General features: G+C 41.7%; 1 protein-coding gene across 4 annotated transcripts in view; it reads right to left on the bottom strand.

Annotated features, from left to right (window-relative positions):
- Window positions 1-19,341, bottom strand: part of HTR4 (5-hydroxytryptamine receptor 4) — a 181,443-nt gene that overhangs the window by 52,325 nt on the left and 109,777 nt on the right. For 3 of the 4 annotated variants that reach the window (XM_082724325.1, XM_082724327.1, XM_082724326.1), the window contains exons 5-7: window positions 7,414-7,567; window positions 6,478-6,519; window positions 3,232-3,800 (exon numbers count right to left, since the gene is read on the bottom strand). In XM_082724325.1, the coding sequence (XP_082580451.1) occupies window positions 3,232-3,800; window positions 6,478-6,519; window positions 7,414-7,567 (765 nt within the window). The remainder of the gene's footprint in view (window positions 1-3,231; window positions 3,801-6,477; window positions 6,520-7,413; window positions 7,568-19,341) is intronic. The other variant, XM_082724328.1, reaches the window with a different exon arrangement.

Raw genomic sequence — 19,341 nt, 5'->3', positions numbered from 1 at the left:
CGAGACATATAAAGAACTTCTATAAATCAACAACCAGAAAACAAACACCCCAATTAAAAAATGGGCATAAGACATGAACAGACATTTCTCCAAAGACATCCAGATGACTAACAAGACACATGAAAAGATACTCAAACATCACTAATCATCAGGGAAATGTGAATTAAAACTAAAATGACCTGTCACTTCACACCTGTCAGAATGGCTAAAATCAAAAGCACAAGAAAAAACAGGTGTTGGCAAGGATGTGGAGAAAAAGGAAATGTACAAACGGTTTGGTGGGAATGCAAACTGGTACAGCCACTCTGGAAAACAGTCTAGAGGTCACTCAAAAAATTCAAAAACAAAACTACCGTATGAGCCAGAAATTGCACCACTGGGTACAAAAAAATACCCCCAAAATACAAAAACACTAAATCAAAGCTACCCATGCGCCGTTATGTTTATTGCAGCATTATCTACAACAGCAACTATGGAAGCAGTCCAAGTGTGCTCTGATAGATGAATGGATAAAGAAGAAGTGGTAAATTACTCAGCCATAAAAAGAATGGAATTTTGCTATTTACAACAACATGGATGGAGCTAGAGAGTTATAACACTAAGCAAAATAAGTCAGTCAGAGAAAGACAAATCTCCTAAGATTTCACTCCTATATGGGTTTCAAGAAATAAAGCAAACGATCAAAGGGGAAAAAAGAGAGACCAACCAAGAAACAGACTCTTAACTCTAGAGAGTAAACTGATGGTTCCTGGAGGGGAAGTGGTGGGCGGTGGGTGAACTAGGGCATGGGGGACTAAGGAGTGCACTTATGATGATGAAAAAAAGTAAAATAAAATAAATAAAGGGAGAGAAATCTATGAATGTGTATGTTTTTATGAATGTTCATAAATGCATTTTAAAAATCACCAGACTAGTTTTAACTGTCTCTGAGGTGAAGGGTAGGATCAATAGGAAAAAAGCTGATTTTGCTTTTAATTGTTTAGGTTTTATATTTCTTAAATCCATTTGAATGTGTTGATGTCCTGCTTACAGGACTTTTAAGAAAAACATATGTTGTTCTTAAGTGGTGCTCATACAAATGACCTAGAGAATTAATTGTATGCTTTATTAACTCACCCATCAAGAGTTTAAGTTCCAAAAAAATCGTAAAAAAAAGAGTTTAACTTCCTGTTGTACATTAGGCAACATATTGGGTATTTGGTATGAAGCAGTGAACGAAACAGGCAGGATTCCTGTCTTTGCAAAGCTTACACTGCAGCAGATTCAGCCTCCAAACAAGTCCTCTCTGTGTTGGCTCTTAAAACATTCCTTACCTCCCCCAGAAAAGTAGCTCAGACCAACTTCCTGCACTCTTCTCTACTTTATGCAGAAATACGAAAACTAAAGTATGGAGACTACATCCACAAGCCACCTCAAAACTACCATCTTCGCATTTATAACCCACCACAGAGTTTCTGGATGCAGCAGGAATCAAACACCATGTCAGTAAAACAGGTCTTTTGGGCTGTCCTTGAAACCCCCAAACGGTTTCTGGGACAGTTTCTATGGGGAAAAAGCCCCTCCAGTTCTGAATAATGGACTTATTAGCAAAGGCATGCTCTGTGAGTCACTGACAGCCCCGACTCAGGCAACTGCTAAGGCAAATAGCTTTCAGGCCCCCACACAGAAGTTCTTACACACACACCTCCTGGATGGATTCTTCATACGACCCTCGCTTAAGGCGCACTAATCAGGAGAGAACGCTGGCCTAGAGGAATAGTCTTGGAGGCCTTTCCACCTGCTGGAATCTCAACACCAGACTAGGCTTTAACTCTAAGTCTGCCCACCCTAGTAGTAGTAAATTGAATTCAGGCTTCTGAGCAGTCTCTGAGGCAAAGTGTTTCTATTTCACTGCAGACCTTCTTTTCTTTTCTTTTCCTACACACGCAAATGAAAATTCCTCAGTTTTCAGCTGCTGGGACAGCTGAATACTGCCATCAGAAAAATTAAATGACTGTGTCAACGAAGGAGCTGCTTTGTAGAAATGCCTGTGCATCTCGAGGCAAGGAAAGAAAGCGCTGTTGACAATTTATCTTTGCTACAGGATGAATGGACTTATTTAACACATGCTGCTTTTTTTATGGTTGAGAACGACTCTAGCCCAGGGGAGATGGAAAATTCTCCGGGTTTAGAGAAAGGTATCGTGACTGCTCACTACTAAACATCCTGACTGCTCACTACTAAACATCCAGCTCCGAAGTTGCTCCCACTTCCATCAACCCAGGTGACCTTGGGTAAATGACCTGACCTTCCCATGTTCTTTGACATTGCATTTCTTGCCTCATGCTGTTCAATTTGCTAGAACGGCTTCCTTGATCTTTCCCCCAAGTCTCAAATTGTTAAAAAATGTTTTCCTCGGAAGCTTTTCTTGATTTTCTAAAGCCGAATCAGCTTCTTTCCTCCTCAAATTCCCTTTCTCAATTACCCACACCCCCAATGTACCTCTTACCACATGGTATTACTGTTGCTCATCCAGACTCCTATTTATTTCATTGATCACATTATTTTGTGGCCATTTTAGGGTATCAGGCCATATGTTATTACTACTGCTCCTACTAATCATATGAGTAACATTGTTAGGAGTATTACGAGTGCTTACCTTGTGTCAGGCCCTAAATGAATACATTATCTCTAGCTGTCACAAAAGCCTTATGAAATGGATGTGACTTTTTTTTTTTTTACACAGTTGAGTAAAATAAAATCAAGAGAGATTATATAAATGGTTAGTAGTGGCACTAAGAGTCAGAATAAAGTCTCTTTTACTTAAAGCCCATGCTTTTAACCACTACCGAAAATACCACCTATAAATAATAGCAGATAATATTTGCTAAGTGCTTACTAGGTGTTGGGATCTGTACTGTTTGCTCTACCCACATTAGCTAACTTTATCCTCAGAAAAACCCTGTGATGTAGGTAATTAAAAAATTAAAAAATTGAAATTGAAGTTCAGGTGGTTAAATGACTTGCCCAAGGTCACAGAACTACAGAGGCGGGATATGAATACAGGCCAGTCTCCCCCAGAGCCCAAGTCCTCCTTATCCACTATTCTACGTCACAACCAGATAGTAAATTTTCCTTAATCTTCATAAACGCTTCCCAGCTTTTCAAGAACAACCCCTCTGGAAACAAAAAAACTGGAGAGGTACCGGTTCTGAATCATGCAAATAAACCACCAAGCCCCTCCACACTCACCTTAGCACGTGTGTGGATCCATTAATGGTTGTGGTTGAACAGGGGACAGTCTGGCCCAAGATGGAGGGTCTTCGGTAGCGCTCATCGTCACAGCAGAGGATGATGAGGAAGGCACGTCTAAAAGACTTATTCAAGAAGGCGTAGAGAAAGGGGTTCAACCCAGAGTTGATGTAGCCAAGCCAGAGGAAAGCGGTCCACACCTGCCCAGGAACGGTGTAGTCTATGAAAGGATCCACGATATTGGTGACAAAGAATGGCGCCCAGCAGAGGCAGAAGCAGCCCATGATGATGCACAGGGTCTTGGCTGCTTTGGTCTCTGTCCTCATGCGATGAGTGCTGTGCTGGTCAGCTGGCTGGGGCCTGCCTTCTGAGGAGGCCCCGGCCCGTTGTAACATCTGGATCTGGTGGGCGTGCTCCTTCGCTGTGACGTAGATGCGGTAATAGGCCAGCACCATGAGGAGAAACGGGATGTAGAAGGCCACCACGGAGCAGGTGATGGCGTAGGGCTTGTTGACCATGAAGATACAGTACGTAGAGTTAGAGTTCTGGTTGAACTTCCTTTTTTCTATCTGAGAGTTGGAGGGAGAGAAGACATAAGGAAAGAAGGGAGAATGGGAAGGAAAAAGTGAAGAGAAAGAAGCCAGAGGGGAAGGAGGAAAATTGTGAGAAAAGAAAAAAAGATGAAAAAGCAAAGGAGGGATTGGAAGGGAGAGAGAAAGGGAGGGGAACAGGGAAGGAGAGGAAAAGAAGGGGAAACCACAAGAGGAAAAAAAGGAGGAAAGAGAGAAGAAGGTTTATCAGCCAAGTTCTCTTTTCCTAATAAGCCTATAGCATGTAGAACCGCAAAGGTAGAAAGGAACAGGATTGCATCCCGGGGCGCAGAGGGACTGTCTCTGCACAAGGGGCTGAAGGCCCCGGGAAAGAGGAGAAATGAGATGGGGACAAAATCGTCCTTCAGTTTCTCTACCCAACAGGGAGTGGGGTTTGCATCTCTTCCCTTCCCCGTCTGCCTGCACACAACATATCTGGGAGCAAAAGTCTTTGAACTGTGGCCCCTCTGCTTCAAGACTGTTCTTACATCTCAGCATTTCCTATATAAAATTTAGAATTAGCTTATCAATCTCCATACAGACCTTTGGGGATTCTAATTGGAGATGTAGAATGACTGAGGAACATGGACTTCTTTCCCATGGTAAGCCTTCCAATTCACAAACATGGTGATCCTTCCCTTTACTTATTTCCTTTAAAATGTATTTCAGTAATATCTTAAAATTTTTTTGTGTAAATGTCTTGCAAATCTTTTGTCAGATTTATTCCTAAGTATATGACTTGCTATCCTATTACAAATTGTACCACCTTAAAGTCCTTAACCCTAATTGCTTGTTGCTGGTATGTAAAATCTGGTGAAAATTTTTTTGTATGGCAATGTATCCAGCAACTGTGTTAAGTTTGTTATTACTATTTCATTTCTAGATTCTTATGAATTTTCTCTCTAACTATTCATGTGATCTACAATAATAACCATTTCACTTCTTCCTTTCCCATCCTAGCATCATTTTTCTTGCATTATTGAACTTGATAAGACCTTTTGTGTAATCCTGAATAGAAGAGATAATAGTGGACACCATTTTACATTCTCAGTTTCAGGAGGGGAGTTTCAATATTTTACTATTAAGTATGATACTTGCTGGAAGTTTCTTATGGATGCTTTCTTCTGTTTTTAGTTTGATGGGAATTTTTAAAAATCATGAATAGATACTGAATTTTATTAATGAATTTTTGGCAGTAAAGAGACAATCTTGTGGTATTTCTCTCTTTCTTTTATTAATACAGTGAATTATAGTGATTGTGTTACATTCCTGGAATAAACCTCACTAGTATTAGATATTGTGATCTCTTGTAAAGATTGACAGACTTTTCTCCCTACTATAAACTCTGTCTACTGACAGCTCTGTGTTATCAGCCTTGTCTAGGAAGAGCCCTTGGCTGAAGAGAGCTGTCCGAGGTCAGCCTGCATCCCCTGTGAACACATACATGAGCAAATGCATGAATAACATATATAATACATACATGTTATCTTATTTGTGTTTTATCTAGCATCTTGTCTCATAGCATATTATAAGATTAAAGTATACCTTCCTATTGAATTGACCTTTTTCTCATAAGGAAATATTTCTCTTTATCTCAAGCAGTACAGCTTGCCTTAAATATATTTTATCACTGATAATAGTACAGCTACACCAGCTTTCTTCTGATTGGTGTTTGCAGATTCTATTTTCCATTATTTTGTATCAGCCTTACAGTTACCATATATCTCGTGGGCCTCTCTGCTAAGCAGCATATATTATGTATTGACTAGTCGATGAAAATATTATGACCAGAACCTGTAGGAAACTAGCCCTGTATTTCTCCAAGGAGCAGAGTCAGTATTTGCTAATTTGGGACTTGTGGCAACTTTATAGAACCCACTTACTGCGAATGGTGAGAAGCAGCTATATCAGTATTGTGAACGTATGGGCCATGCTAGCTTCTCTCTAGGCCAGTTCAGTGTGCAGGTGAGTGGAAAGATAGGCAACGCGATCACAGCGTCATGGAGCAAATACTAGGCATGTTCAGAGCAAGCAGATGCCCCCTTCCCCAGCTGCATGAAGTGAATTGGGGATGCCTCTATCTCACCCTCAAAATGGACAGCAATTCCCTAAAATGATTTCCCTTAGAAATTCTATATCCAAAGGTAAGAGAGTTGTACTCTTTTTGAAAATTCTGATGCACAAAAAAAGCTTATGCTTCTAAATGCCTTCTTCATTAGGGAGTAAGTCTAGCACAGGGATTAAGAGCCTCGACTCTGGAGTGCAGTAGCTAGAGTCACGACCACTCCCTGCCAATCTGGCTTCAGCTCATAACTTAACTTCTCCGATGCTCCTTTCCTGAAGACAATGATAGGATCAACCTCATGGCATGGTTGTGAGGCCCGAGTGAGGGTTACAGAAGTGATGATTAAGTGCACATGGACTCGGCCAACAGTAAGTGTTCAACATTGGCCGGCCATAATTATTACTCTACTGGTCATTGGAAACTTGAATGTCATCTCCCTTGAAAATGGTGAAACTGGAAGTTTGAAAGAAGAAGGATAGGACTCAAGAACATATCCATACAGTCTCCCTGGTATGAATCCCCTTTTACGTCTCCACTCGTTTGTCCCCAGCATTTCTTTCAGAAGCCCAAGGAACTCTTGTTCTGACATACCACATGCAAATCCTGGCCCAGCCTTGGCTTGGATATCCTCTCCTGGACAAAGAACAAGGCAAGATTAGGGGCTGGGAATGTGGTGGAGAGAAGAACAAGCAGCTCCTACTCTCACTAGGATTGTTGGATGGAAGCCTGCTCTCAATCTGTCATCTCCAATCCCCTTCCTACCGCAACATGGTCCCCCCCTGAAAAGTGACTGCTTAACAACTTCCTTAGGGATCTATCACTGCCAGTGAACCCCATGGTAACTCTTGATCTTCATTGCAAGTTTGGCACTATCAGCACCGTGTGTCAGAGCTGGAAGACTCTTGAAGATCATCTGGACAGGGGCTGGCAAATGACTGGCATGCACATGCCGTGCTGCTCTCCTGCACCCCTGCAAGACATGCTCCTCCACTAAAGACCAGTGCACCTTCTCATTGCAGTCCTTCAGGGTCAGGGACAGAGCTGGGCTCAAGATCCAGTTCTCTTCACTCCTGGCCCAGGAGCCTCTGGAAGGCTCCATTCTCTGGAAGCCTCTACCCATGTGGCATGTTTTCTGCAGATCACCGGAAGCCATGAAATGGGCTGAAGGCCTCTCGGGGCACCTCACATGCCTCGGGCTCTGTAGTCTGAATGCTAAGCTTTGAGTACCTGTTCCGCTATTTACTGGGCATGTCACTTCAACTTTTTGAGCCTGACCTTCCTCATCTGGATGAGATGAGAGAAGGATGTTATCAGGATCCTATGTAGAGTCTGAGCATACGTTCTGGCATACAGCAAACATTCCAAAATATTAGCTTGCATTTATCGGCTATTACCGTTATCACTCAGACCGCTATCAGAATCTTTCTTAGACTATCCACCCAACCTGATATTGTTTGTTTATTTAGAATTCCAAGAAAATAAAGTTCATCAAGAGAGGAAACTAGCAGGGTCTGCACAGGTACTCACCAGATCAATGATGCCAATATTATTCCAGCCTTGCATTATAGGGAGAAAAGAGATAAACATAGGGATGACCCAGCAGCCTCCCAGCATTAATGCGATGCGCAGAGGGGTCATCTTGTTCCTATAGACCAGAGGCTGGCAGCAGATCGCATAATACCTGGAGAGAGAACAGAAGGCGTGGGTACCCTGGGAAAGGAGGAATGAGAGGGAGAAGGAGGAAAGAATGATTCGGGAGAAAGAAGAGTGGAGAAGGAGCAGAGAGAAGAGGGGTGTACGAAGAGGAAATGCTGGAAAGAGGAAAGTTGGAAGGGGGACTAAGAAGAAAAATAAGGAAGGAAAAGAAGAGAAAATAATGGGGAGAAGGCAGAGAGAGAGGGTCGTAGAGGAAGGGAAGATGATGCCAGTAAAGAACAGAGGTAAGAAAGAAGCAATTACATAATGGGATGTGCTATTGCCCATGACTTCTGTGGACATAAGTATCAACCTCAGATCATGGCTGAGAGTCACTGCTGGAGTTGGCCCCACAGCCCTCTTCCTCTCCCTGTCACTGAGACGCTTGATACACACCTGAGGGCCTGCTTTGTCTCAGGTGCGGCTCCAACACTTACCTCCATGCCTGGGGACTTTAGGATCTTCTGTCTAGCCCTCTGGACCACAGTGTCCAGGCATCTGTGGCCCCCTTTGATAACAAGATGAAGTCTCCCAGGCTTGCCCCTACATCTGAGCACTAAGAACTGGATATCAGATTTGCTTCCATCCTCTTGATCACCTGGCCATCCTGAGGCGAAGTTCTAAGTCAGTGTTCCAGAGACTCCACTCTTCTCCCTTGCATCAGACTCACTTGAGGAGGCCCATTTAAAATGCAGATTCCAAGGATCTCCTGAATCCAAGTCTGTTGGGGAGGGAGTCTGCATTTTGACAAGTAGAAGTCATTGCTGCTGTTTGCTAAATATATCCAACTCCCCCTTCTGGCCACATGTGCTTCTGACCTCCTTGTAGTTGGATGGGGCCAAATGATTTGTCTGGCCAAGGAGTTATGAACAGAAATGACACGCAATACTTCGCGACTAGGCCATTTAATTGTTTCTCTGATGCCAAGAATGTAAAATTTCAAATACTCCCTGCTTCACCATGTCCTACCTACTAGTAGAGACCACCTCACCCTCATTTATTGGGATGTGCTCTCCTTCATGGGACAAACTGCTTACCAGTCCCTGCTCTGCCAGTGTACTAGCTTCCTTCTTTCCTCCAGAGAGAGATGCAACCTGCTCCACTCAGTGATGTGGTCTCTACCTCTCAGACTGCTCCCTGCATGTTATTCCAGTCTTGGAGATCACCACCTTCATACCCAGGCCATTCAGGGAATTTAACAACAGGCAAAATACTCCAGTAGGTCTATCAGATCTTTGTTCTTTGGAAGTTTCAAAGAATAAGTGCAAACAGAAAGCTTGGAGGATAAGTCTATTCTTTAAGATTTTATACCATTTAATGATGAGACACCCCCTTATATCCCTCATTTTATGCAACTGGCTTTAATTTTTCCCACCTCTTCTTTTTTCTTAATTCAAAGCTTAACTAACATAACAATGGCTATATTCTTTGAAGAGGTGGTGGTGGGATGACTTGGGAAAGAGGGTGGAATAAGAAAGAGAGCCCCCTCCGTGCCAGAACATGAGAAGAGGGTGCCTCTGAAGTGGAGAGGGGTGAATTATACCCTTCCCTCGAAGGCATCAGGGAGCAGCCGACTGTAATGTGACTGGAGGCTTCCCGTGGCCAGCAACACAGCAGGTGTCCTGACCTGGACCAGAGTACAGGGAACAAGGGACCAAAGATTGGGAGAAAGACTCACTTGGGAACTCATTTTCTCTATCTATAAACCTGACATGGTAGCAGAATATAACTAAAGACAATGCAGTAAAAGAATCCAGATTAGCTGGAATTCCCTCCATGATCTTGACTTACAGGAAAGGCAAATCATATCAGATTGACAAACTCTTCTAAATGGCCATATTAATAATCATCAAGGATTTATTATGAACATAGAATTTATCATGAATTTGGACTACATGAAAATATTTTTTCCCAAATTGTGCTCCCTTCCTCATTTCCTGCTGGAGAGTCTAGATAAGACATTTAGTTTTATTCATTTAATATCCTACCTCCTTTATTTTGGTAATAGCAATCCAAAGCCTTTGGGAATTATCTCTTCTCTGTTGTTTTCATGTTGTTGGGAGAGCAAATGATGGCGCTCCCAATTTTTCTGGCCACGTAGTGACCCAATCAGACTTTCTCCTCGGATTCTGAATGCCATGTGGAGTGATGCAAAGATGGGGAAGTCAGTGGAGGCCGCTTGATACAGCAGCTTCCTAGTGGGGTTGGAAGTAGGTCCTGCTCCTTGGGTGATTGGGCAACCATGCTCTTGCCTTTTTAGGTCTTCTTGCTTTAGCTCTTCTTTCAATTAAGTAAGTCATCAAATATCTTTCCAATAAATTCCTTTTTTTTTTTTTTTTTTTGCTTAAGCTGGTATCCCAGATTGAGTTGTGTCCTGTCTCCCTTCCCTAACAGATATGTTGAAGTTCTAACCCACAGTCCCTTGGAATATGACCTTATTTGTACAGAGTCTTCACAGAGGCAATACAGTAAAAATAAAGACATTAGTGTAGGCCTTGATCCCATATGGCTGACGTCCTTAGAAAAAAGGAAATCTGGACACAGATTCAGATATACTCAGAGATGGAGGATTGGAATGATGCCTCTGCAGGCCAAGGAACACCAAAGACTGTCAGCAAACCACCAAAAGCTAAGAAGAGCCAAGGAAAAAATCCTTCCTCTACAGGTTTCAGGGGGAGCATGACTCTGCTGACACCTTGATCTCAGACTTCTAGCTTCCAGAACTGTGAGACAACACATTTCCTGTTCCAACCACCTAGCTTGTGGTACTCATTATGACAACTCCAGATAACTAACAAAGTTGGCTTAAGTTAGTCTCTTCCCAGCAAAATTTTCTGCCTCCATAAAAATGATTTTGAATGTCAGACATGTCCTTCATAGATACTTTGTTCTAGGTAAGATTATCTTTGTTTGATTCAATGTACTTTCAGATCATAGCTCAAAGTTATAACATCACTTCATCTACCATCCCAAAGGAAGCAATCAAGGGCTAAGCGAAGAACAGATGTTGCCCTATTTTTGCTGTATGATTTATGATTTTTGAGGCTTGGAACAAAAGTTAAATGAAGACAAGATTTCAAGGATTTTGGTTGGGTCTCCATTGTTACAGAAATGCAAAAGTGCAGAAGACAAGGCAAAATTAAGTATGTTATGGGACAAAAGGTCAGTTTGAGGAAGCAGGACATCTTAGCTGCAAAGAGACTTTAAACTTCCTTATGTGGATATAGATATTTAGAGGGTCATGTTGGGAAGACAACAGAATGTACAGAAGAAGACTTTAGAATAGATAGTCATATTAGCACTCAGAACATTTTTGTGAAAGTCTTTCTTGGCCAGAGTGATCGCCTCATTCCCACGGCATGATGAATATCTATCTTGTGCACAATAAAATCTCCTTGTGTTCATAGTCGGGGTGGGGGAGGATGGGCAAAATAGGTGACGATCAAAGGAGACCAACTTCCAAATGTAAAAAAATAAGTCATGGGGATGTAAAGTACAGCACAGTGAATATGGTCAATAACATTGCAATAACATGTATGGTGACCAATGGCAACTAGACTTATTGTGGTGATCATTCATAAAGTACGTAAGTGTCAAATCACGGTGTTGTACATCTAAGTAATATAATATCATATGTCAACTATACCTCAATAACAATAGTTAGATTTAATTTTTTTTTAAAGATTTTATTTATTTCTTTGGCAGACACAGATCACAAGTAGCAGAGAGGCAGGCAGAGAGAAAGGAGGAAGCAGGCTCCCTGCCGAGCAGAGAGCCCGATGCGGGGCTCGATCCCAGGACCGTGAGATCATGACCTGAGCCAAAGGCAGAGGCTTTAACCCACTGAGCCACCCAGGCGCCCCAGATTTAATTTTTTTTTTTTTTAAAAATGATCTCTCCATGGTCTGCTCATCCAGTGTTCTCACTTTATTTGCATTACCTGAGGTTACTAGGAGCTCCTGCCATGGAGAAGTAAATAGTGATGGCAGATTTCCCTTTGAAGTTCAACCTCAAGTGGGAATACCATGGATGTTATACACATTTCACCAGTCTTTTCCCTTTTTGACCTAAGCAGTAAGTATGCTGGATAATGGATGCCTGAAAGAAGGTTACTTGGACAGCTCATTCCACAGGGGCTAAGGGGGAGGCATCCTTGGCCTCTTGCACAGACAATTGTAGAAAGTTATTTTCGCATGCTGTGGGGTGGTTGGGTAAGCCTAAGAAAAGTCCTTTATTTCCTACTTTAAAAATCAGCAATCAGTAAAAGGAAAAAAATAATTTTATGTTATTTATGTTATTTGAATTGGATTGGCTAAGTTGGAAGGGGTAGGTAAGGATGAAAAGGAAAAATACCAAACTGTGTCTTAGTATCTCTTTGACTTGAATCTTCCCCTCTATCATATCCAGCCTGATGCTGTCTAATGACAGACATACTTTGATTTTTAAGTAACACGAAGTAGAAAATATGAGGCTTTAATTTGGAACTCCGATCATAGCAGCCACGTGACTGATGGGTTCAAGATTCTTACCAAGGCTTCGGCACGCGTGAGGCAGCTGCCCTAAATAAGCCATGTCATATCCTATCTTTCTTGATAACTTTCTAATCTTTGCTTTCTAGCAATGAATTGAGAAAAATAAACATTCTCTTGAAGTCTGCATTCAAGAATCTAAATTAAGTAAGTGAAAATAAACATCACTGAATAAAATGATTAATAAAAATTGAGCCCGAGGGTTAATTGACTAATGGAGTTTCCTTAAAAATTCTAACCTTTGTTTACAGTTCAGGAACCAGACAGAAATCAGACTGGCTACCTGTCGTGGCTGTTTTTTCATTTCTATATTTGAATTATATTACCTCTGCGAATAACAAAACTATTTATCCTTTCATAAACTGCTCCAAAACACACATAACACCACCACTAGGCAGAAGTAGCTAGATTTGCAATCTCCCTGGACATCAGGCAAAGCGCACTGGCTGAGTTTACTTACCGAGGGCTCTCCCTGGATTATCTCATCTAATCCCCACAGCGGCTCCTGAGACAGGAACTACGAAGGCACCGGTTTTGTAGATGAGGAAACAAACACACAGAAGGCTCAGAATGTGCCCAAGGTGAGCGCTGAGCTGGGATCTAGTCCAGGCAGTTTGACTCAAAGGCCAGGACATCAATTTCATCATTATTACTTCACTCTGCCCCCTTCCCAAAGTCCCCAAGGGATGATTCTATTTTTTAAAAGCCACTTTAGAAACAATCAGAATCGCTGAATCTCAGAACCTGTAGGATCCTCAAAATCCTGAAATCCCCAAATCTTCTCTAAAATGAATTGTACCCAGACCTGGATTCCCAGGGACGGGGAACTCACCATAGCCCACTGCGCTACTTTCTAAACTTAAGACTGTCCTGAAGTTAAGAAAGTTCCTTCCACAACTGATTCTCTTTAACCTCCAGCTTCATCCTCTGGCTCAATTGTACATTTCTATCTCGAATCCTTTTTCTGCATAATGCTCCTACAGACATCTAAGGAGAGTTTTTATATTTTTCTGAAGTTTTACTTCCTGTAAGAAACATACACCCAGTTGGATTCAACTCAGGTTGGTTTGGCTCACCAAGGGGTACTTGGCAAGGTCTAGTGACATCTGTCGTCACAACTGGGAAGGGTGATACTATTGTCACCAGTGGGTAGAAGTCAGAGGTGCTACATGTCTCACGATGGATAAGACTGTCCCTCACTCCACAAAAAACAATCACTTAATTTACAACGTCCACAGTGGTGAGGTTAAGAAAGCCTGGTTTAGAAGGAGTGAGGTGCCCCAACAGTATGGCCTCTGTTTGCTCGGCACACGCTACAGTGTGCCACTACCAATGAGCGCACAAGACTCCCGTGCATCCTCTGCAGACCAGAGAAGACTAGTACGTTGTCTTCTGCCCTGCTCACCATAACTTAATACAGCCTGGGGGACACCTGGCGGTACAAGACACCCGCACTCCCTCAAAGAGCTATGATCTATGACAGGGGGTGAGAAAAGTCCACCTTACCTGATTTATAAGATCCAGAAATGTTTGCTTCATTTACCACTATATCCCCAACGCCTCGTACAATGCTCAATAGAGGGGGTGTTCACAGAATGGGTTGAATACATAATAAACCCGTAGCCACTACCATTTAAAATTAATTCCATTACAATGTGGGACCAAGTTTTTGGGATGTAAGGGCCATATTTGGTAGAGGGATGGGAAGGTTTCTCCAACAAATATCTCTTAAAGTGGACACCAGAGCCTGGGTCAGGATGGTAGAGAAGAAAGTGTGATCCATGTACTATAAACAGTCTGGACAAAGGCCTGAAGACAGAAATTTTATATATATATATATGTATATAAAATTTATATATATCAAAAATATATAATTTATATATAGTACATAAATTTATATTATATATTAAATATACAAATAACTATATATTTATTACATATATATTTTATCATATATAAATATATAAAATAAAACCATAAATCTATATCCATGTCTCCACATAGCCATATAAACGTAAAAAGAATACAAGTTAGCTGGACCACAGAGTGTTCGTAAGGGCATAGAAAAAAATACATCTAAAAAGGCAGGCTGAAAGGCAGTGGTTCTCAGACTGCAGCATGCAACAGAATCGCCTAGAGGCTTTGCTGAAACAGGTTGCTGGAAGATCTGGAACCAGGCCCAAGAATTCGCATTTCTGTTATGTTCCTGGGCGACACCGCTGCTGGTGGTCTGGGGACCCTGAGAACCACTGTCTCAAAAGTTTTTGCTATGCCAGGATGAGTCACCAAAAGTTTTTTGAACTGGAAAATGTCCACTGTAATCAACATTGCTGCGTGCTCCACTAAAGAAGCTGAGTTACAATAAATTCAGGAGGAAGGATTGTTGGTTGACAGGCTAGGTGGGCAGTGCTCATCAGGGAAAGCAGTTTTGTCTCATATTAGGGATAGATTTATCTGCAATATCTGTTCTCTAGACTTCCTCTGGACAAGTCCCATTCTTCTTTAATTAGAATACTTTTACAAAGCGGTTAAATGAATGTTTAAGTGACAAGTGAGGTTCCAGATGGCCCGGATTAACTAAGACGTGGCATGAGTTTTTGCAAAGAAATGTCTTATGCAAAAGCATTTCAAACTATTGCTTATAGAACTCCATTAAAATCCCCTTTGATACACCAGCCACCCGCTTCCCCCAACTGCAGCCATGTGTAAATGTGTGCTCAAATTGCTTTTAAATGTCTCTGGGGACACAATTTACTTTGACAACTCTTAGAAGACAGTCATGTATTTTAAGCTCCATGCTAATCTCTTCCCCACTCGTCCTGCAATTAAGGAAAATTCTTCCTCCTCACTTCCTGCCATCCAACCACAGGGAAAGCAGAAGGAGCAAGGAGAATAACTTGGAACCTTAGACTCTCAGAATTAGAGGAGATTTGAGCAGTCAACTCTATGTCTTGATCTGGGTATCAAGTCTCCCTGCCTTAACCGTTTATTAGCTCTGTGGTCTCAGGATCAGTTATATGACCTCTCCACGATCTAGCTTCCTCACATGTAATGGGGGAATAACTGTGTCCACCTCCTTGTTTGACGGTGAGAATTGATGACAAAATGTTTTAAAATAGAAAGTTCCTGGCACATAAATATTAATAAATAATAGTTATTATTTTTACCTCTATTCCTTCTGATCTTTTATGTATATATCTAATATCTAAGCATATAAGTATATATACGTATATGTGTGTGTGTATATACATATACATAAATAAGTAAAAGATCAGAGAGTATATATAGATATACACACAAATATATATGAATTCAAATAGATTCAAGTGCATTTTGGAATCAGGGGCTCTAAATTATTTAACAAATAATATGGAAGTCACTTGGTTCAACATCTCTTCTGGCAGTCAATTATAAGAAACAAAATAGTGAATGCGTTGGTCCCTAAAAGTGAATGGAAGAATTGAGATCATATTGGTTATAAGCAATGAATTTGATAATATGTAGTATCTTCTTATGGACTTAATCCAGGCCCAGTTCTCCTACCTGAAAGGATCGAAGGCAACATCCTAGACGGTCACTGAGACCAAATGTCTAATCAAGGTCAACTAAAGAGAGAAGTATCGAGTGCATGAGAGAAGAGACAAAGTAGCACCTGGCTGCTGAGACCCAAGTATCACAATGGGATCAGGAAGATAAATCTTTCACCACAACTTACCCCCAACAGTTCCCAACTCATAAAGTGCAAGCTAGTGGTCTTTAGGACTTTGGACTAAGGGAATAGAGAGCTCCACTGAATCAGTAAATTTATCAGTTACAGGGGCATTTTTGCCTTTAGCAAGAAAAACAGTTGTAATCCCAACTCTTTCATGGCTATTCCTTCCAACATTTGACAAATCACTTGGTGTCTTATATGTAAAAGGGGATTAATTACAACTTAGTTTTTATAAGAGGATGTAATTGTGTTGGATGGCCACAAATACTTTGACCCTTCCCATCCCCAAGTGGAGAGCCTGTCCCTTCCCTTGGATCTGGGCTGTCTTGTGACTGCTGCAACCAAGAGTTCATGAAAAGTATTGCATGCCAGTCCTGAGACTAATTTTTAAGAGGGCTCTTGGTTTCTCAGAGCCTCTTAAAAAAAAAAAAAAAAAAAAGGCCTGTTAGATTTCCTACATGATTTAACATGAGATCATGTATAGAGACCTGGAACCCTGTGGACAGGGAGAGGGGCCCAGCTGAGCCCAGCTTTCCAGATGACCTCACCAAAGTGCTATGCATGTGATAAATTGCCTTGGACCCTCCTAGGCTAGTTCAGTCTCCAGCTAAAGACCACCAAGAGACTTAAGCCAAGCCCAAATTCCTGGTGCACAGAATTGTGAGATCTAATAATAATACATTATTGTTCAGGCCATTAAATTTGGGGGCAGATGTTATATAGATAAACACAACAAGTAAACAAGTAATATATAGTCTGGTTTAATTGTGGTGTTCAGTTAAATGTGGCTGCATAGCAGTGCTCCCTCCAGTAGGTGATCTAGCCAAACATTTTGTGGCAGAGTTCTAGATAAAGAGATTTATCTTTCTGGTTGTAGTAACTGGTTTTGTAATATTCCAGTTACTCTGGTTCCCCTTTGAAAGAGATGGAGAAGCAGAAGAAGCTTTAAAAAAAAAAAAAAAAACCAAAAACAAAAACAAAAGCTAAAGGGCTTTCCTTATGTTCCCCAAGGAGCTTGGCAAGTGGTCAGTCACCTAGAGAATCAATGAAGAAAGACCCCATCAGGGATATTCATCAGGAGCCAAGGACATAAAGGGGAACTGAGAATGTACCCAAGAGCAGAGTGAGAACTTGCATTCCAGGAAGAAAAAACTGGGGGCTGGTGAGACAGGGAGAGAAGCCTTTCCATCAGAGACCTGAAGGGCATCAGACTGGGCCTCTGCAGGAGCCATAACCCCTGTGCAATTTGTAGATCTAATGTTTACTGTTCTCTTCTCTGTTAAATATTCTTCTGTGCCTTCAAGATCAGAAAACTTGCAAGAAGGGGAGTATCAGCTATCTAGGAGGGGGTCTTCTTGAGCTATTATAGACTAAAGATAAAGGAATAATCTGCCAAAACTGCCATCTGAAAACATCCTGGCAGGGCTTACTGAACACACATGAAGGTTTCCAAGGTATCCTAAGTTTAGGACATGTGTGGATTGAATTTAGGAGAGTCTGGCACCAGGTACTGGATGACTGCCCCATCCACCCTTCCAGACTCAGCTCAAGAGTCCTATCACCTAGAAAGTTCTTTCTGCACCCCCCCCCAAAAGAAAAACAACAGGAGAGAATTTCTTCTGTTAGAGATCTGTAATTGGTTCCCCATCTCCGGTCTGGGTTTTCATAGTTCTTTGTCTATGCCTGCAACACAGCTGCTCTCCAGTTGTACCATAATTGTCTGTTTCTTCTCTCTGCTACAATGACCACTATTCCTAACAGAGGTGCCATGCACTCACCGAGGGCACACTATGCAGCCAGAGGTGTTTTCTATACTGTATCTAATTCCTATAGCCACTCTGGGTATGGGGGAGAGGCAGAGGGAGAGAAAGTCTTAAGCAGGCTTCATGATCAGCACAGAGCCTGCTGCGGGCTCAATAACATGACCCTGAGATCATGACCTGGGCCAAAATCAAGAGCCACCCAGGCACCCCTTATCCACATTTTCAATATGAGGCAACTGAGCCCCAGAGAGTTCAATCCACTCAACTAATATACGGCCAGGATACAGTAAAACTGGGACTTAAACCCATTTCCACCAAAGTCCATGCTCTGGTAATGCTGGTAAAAAGAAATGGGCAAGTTGATATCAAAGCAAGCCTATTTAGGAAGAGGAAGGAGATTATGTGGCACTCTATATGCTTTTTGAGCTGAGGACCCATGGAAAAAAAAGAAATATATTTAAATAACTTAAAGATACTCCTGACAAATAAGATAATATACAGGAATAATAACTAAAAGCCTATTGCAACAACCAAGCAATGGGAGGGGGGAAAGGAGTGAGGAAGAAGAAGATGGATTGGAAAGATATTTATGAAAATACATCTACGATTTGGCATCCAGTGGTCATGGTAGGTAAGTCAATGATGATTTCAAAGAATTGCATTTAAATGACTAAAAGATGACTAATAGATTCACCTTTGATATACAAAGTAGAAAAGGGTATTAGTTTATGATGGAAATTTCCACTTTGGGCACATTGGAATTAAGAAGACAGACAGAAACTTAAGGCAAGAGGCTAAAGAGACAGGCAGAGATGGGACCCCAGAGTCCAGCATGGGACACAACTGCAGGAGAGATGACAGTAGAGGTGCTGGTGAGGCCATTGAATGAGTGAGCTCTCCAAAGGAAATGGGGAGAAGCCCAGTGCTGGCTGGCTGAGGGGCAAACCTTGAAGGACTCTCAGTCATTCAACACAAAGGAAAAGGCAGCTACCAGTGTCTGGGAAGGCACCCCAACAACCAGTAGAAATTTTCATTTGAAAAAAAAAACAAACAATAATGGAATGACAGTGTGGCTAACATTTACTGAATCCTTACTACGTACCATGTACTGATTTATGTTCTCTGCATGCATTCCGCTATTCATTCTTCATAAACTCCAAAGAGAAGGTACTATTATTAGTATAATGTTACAGCTGAGTAGATTAAAACCTAGAAAATTTAGGTAACTTCTCAAGATGAGACAACTGATAACTGCTCAAGCTGGGATTGAATCCAGGCTGTCTAACATCCCAGGCCTCGTCCTTAACCATTTGCTACATTGCACATTCTAGAAGGGCAGAAAAATGAACATTGAAGTCTGCCCAAGCAACCACAAGTCACATCTCAGAGAATCAGCTAAATGTGCCTGGAGCAGCTACTGGGGACTGATCAGAAGAGCACAGGACAGGTGAACTGAAGGGTGACTCTCAAGGAGCTTCTAGTGTAGGCTGAGAAGGACCTAAACCAATGATTAAGATAAATGATAATTGATATTTAATATTCTGTGGGCACTCAGAGGAAGAAACAACAAATCTTTGGGAATGAAGCCTGGCCAGTTGGTAGAGAAGGTGACATATTTTGCCTGAATAGTGAAAGGTAAGAGTTCATCAGGAAAGAAAAGGAATGCAAGACACAGGCAGCAACACGGGGCTATGAGGAAGCATATACTCAGGATACGATAATAGATCACTCGTGGGTGGGAGCTGAGGTAGGAAAA

This window comes from Mustela nivalis (assembly GCF_964662115.1).
Source record: "Mustela nivalis genome assembly, chromosome: 3".
NCBI lineage: Eukaryota > Metazoa > Chordata > Mammalia > Carnivora > Mustelidae > Mustela > Mustela nivalis.
The sequence above is the reverse complement of the archived record's forward strand: the minus strand, read 5'-3'. Positions and strand labels throughout refer to the sequence as shown.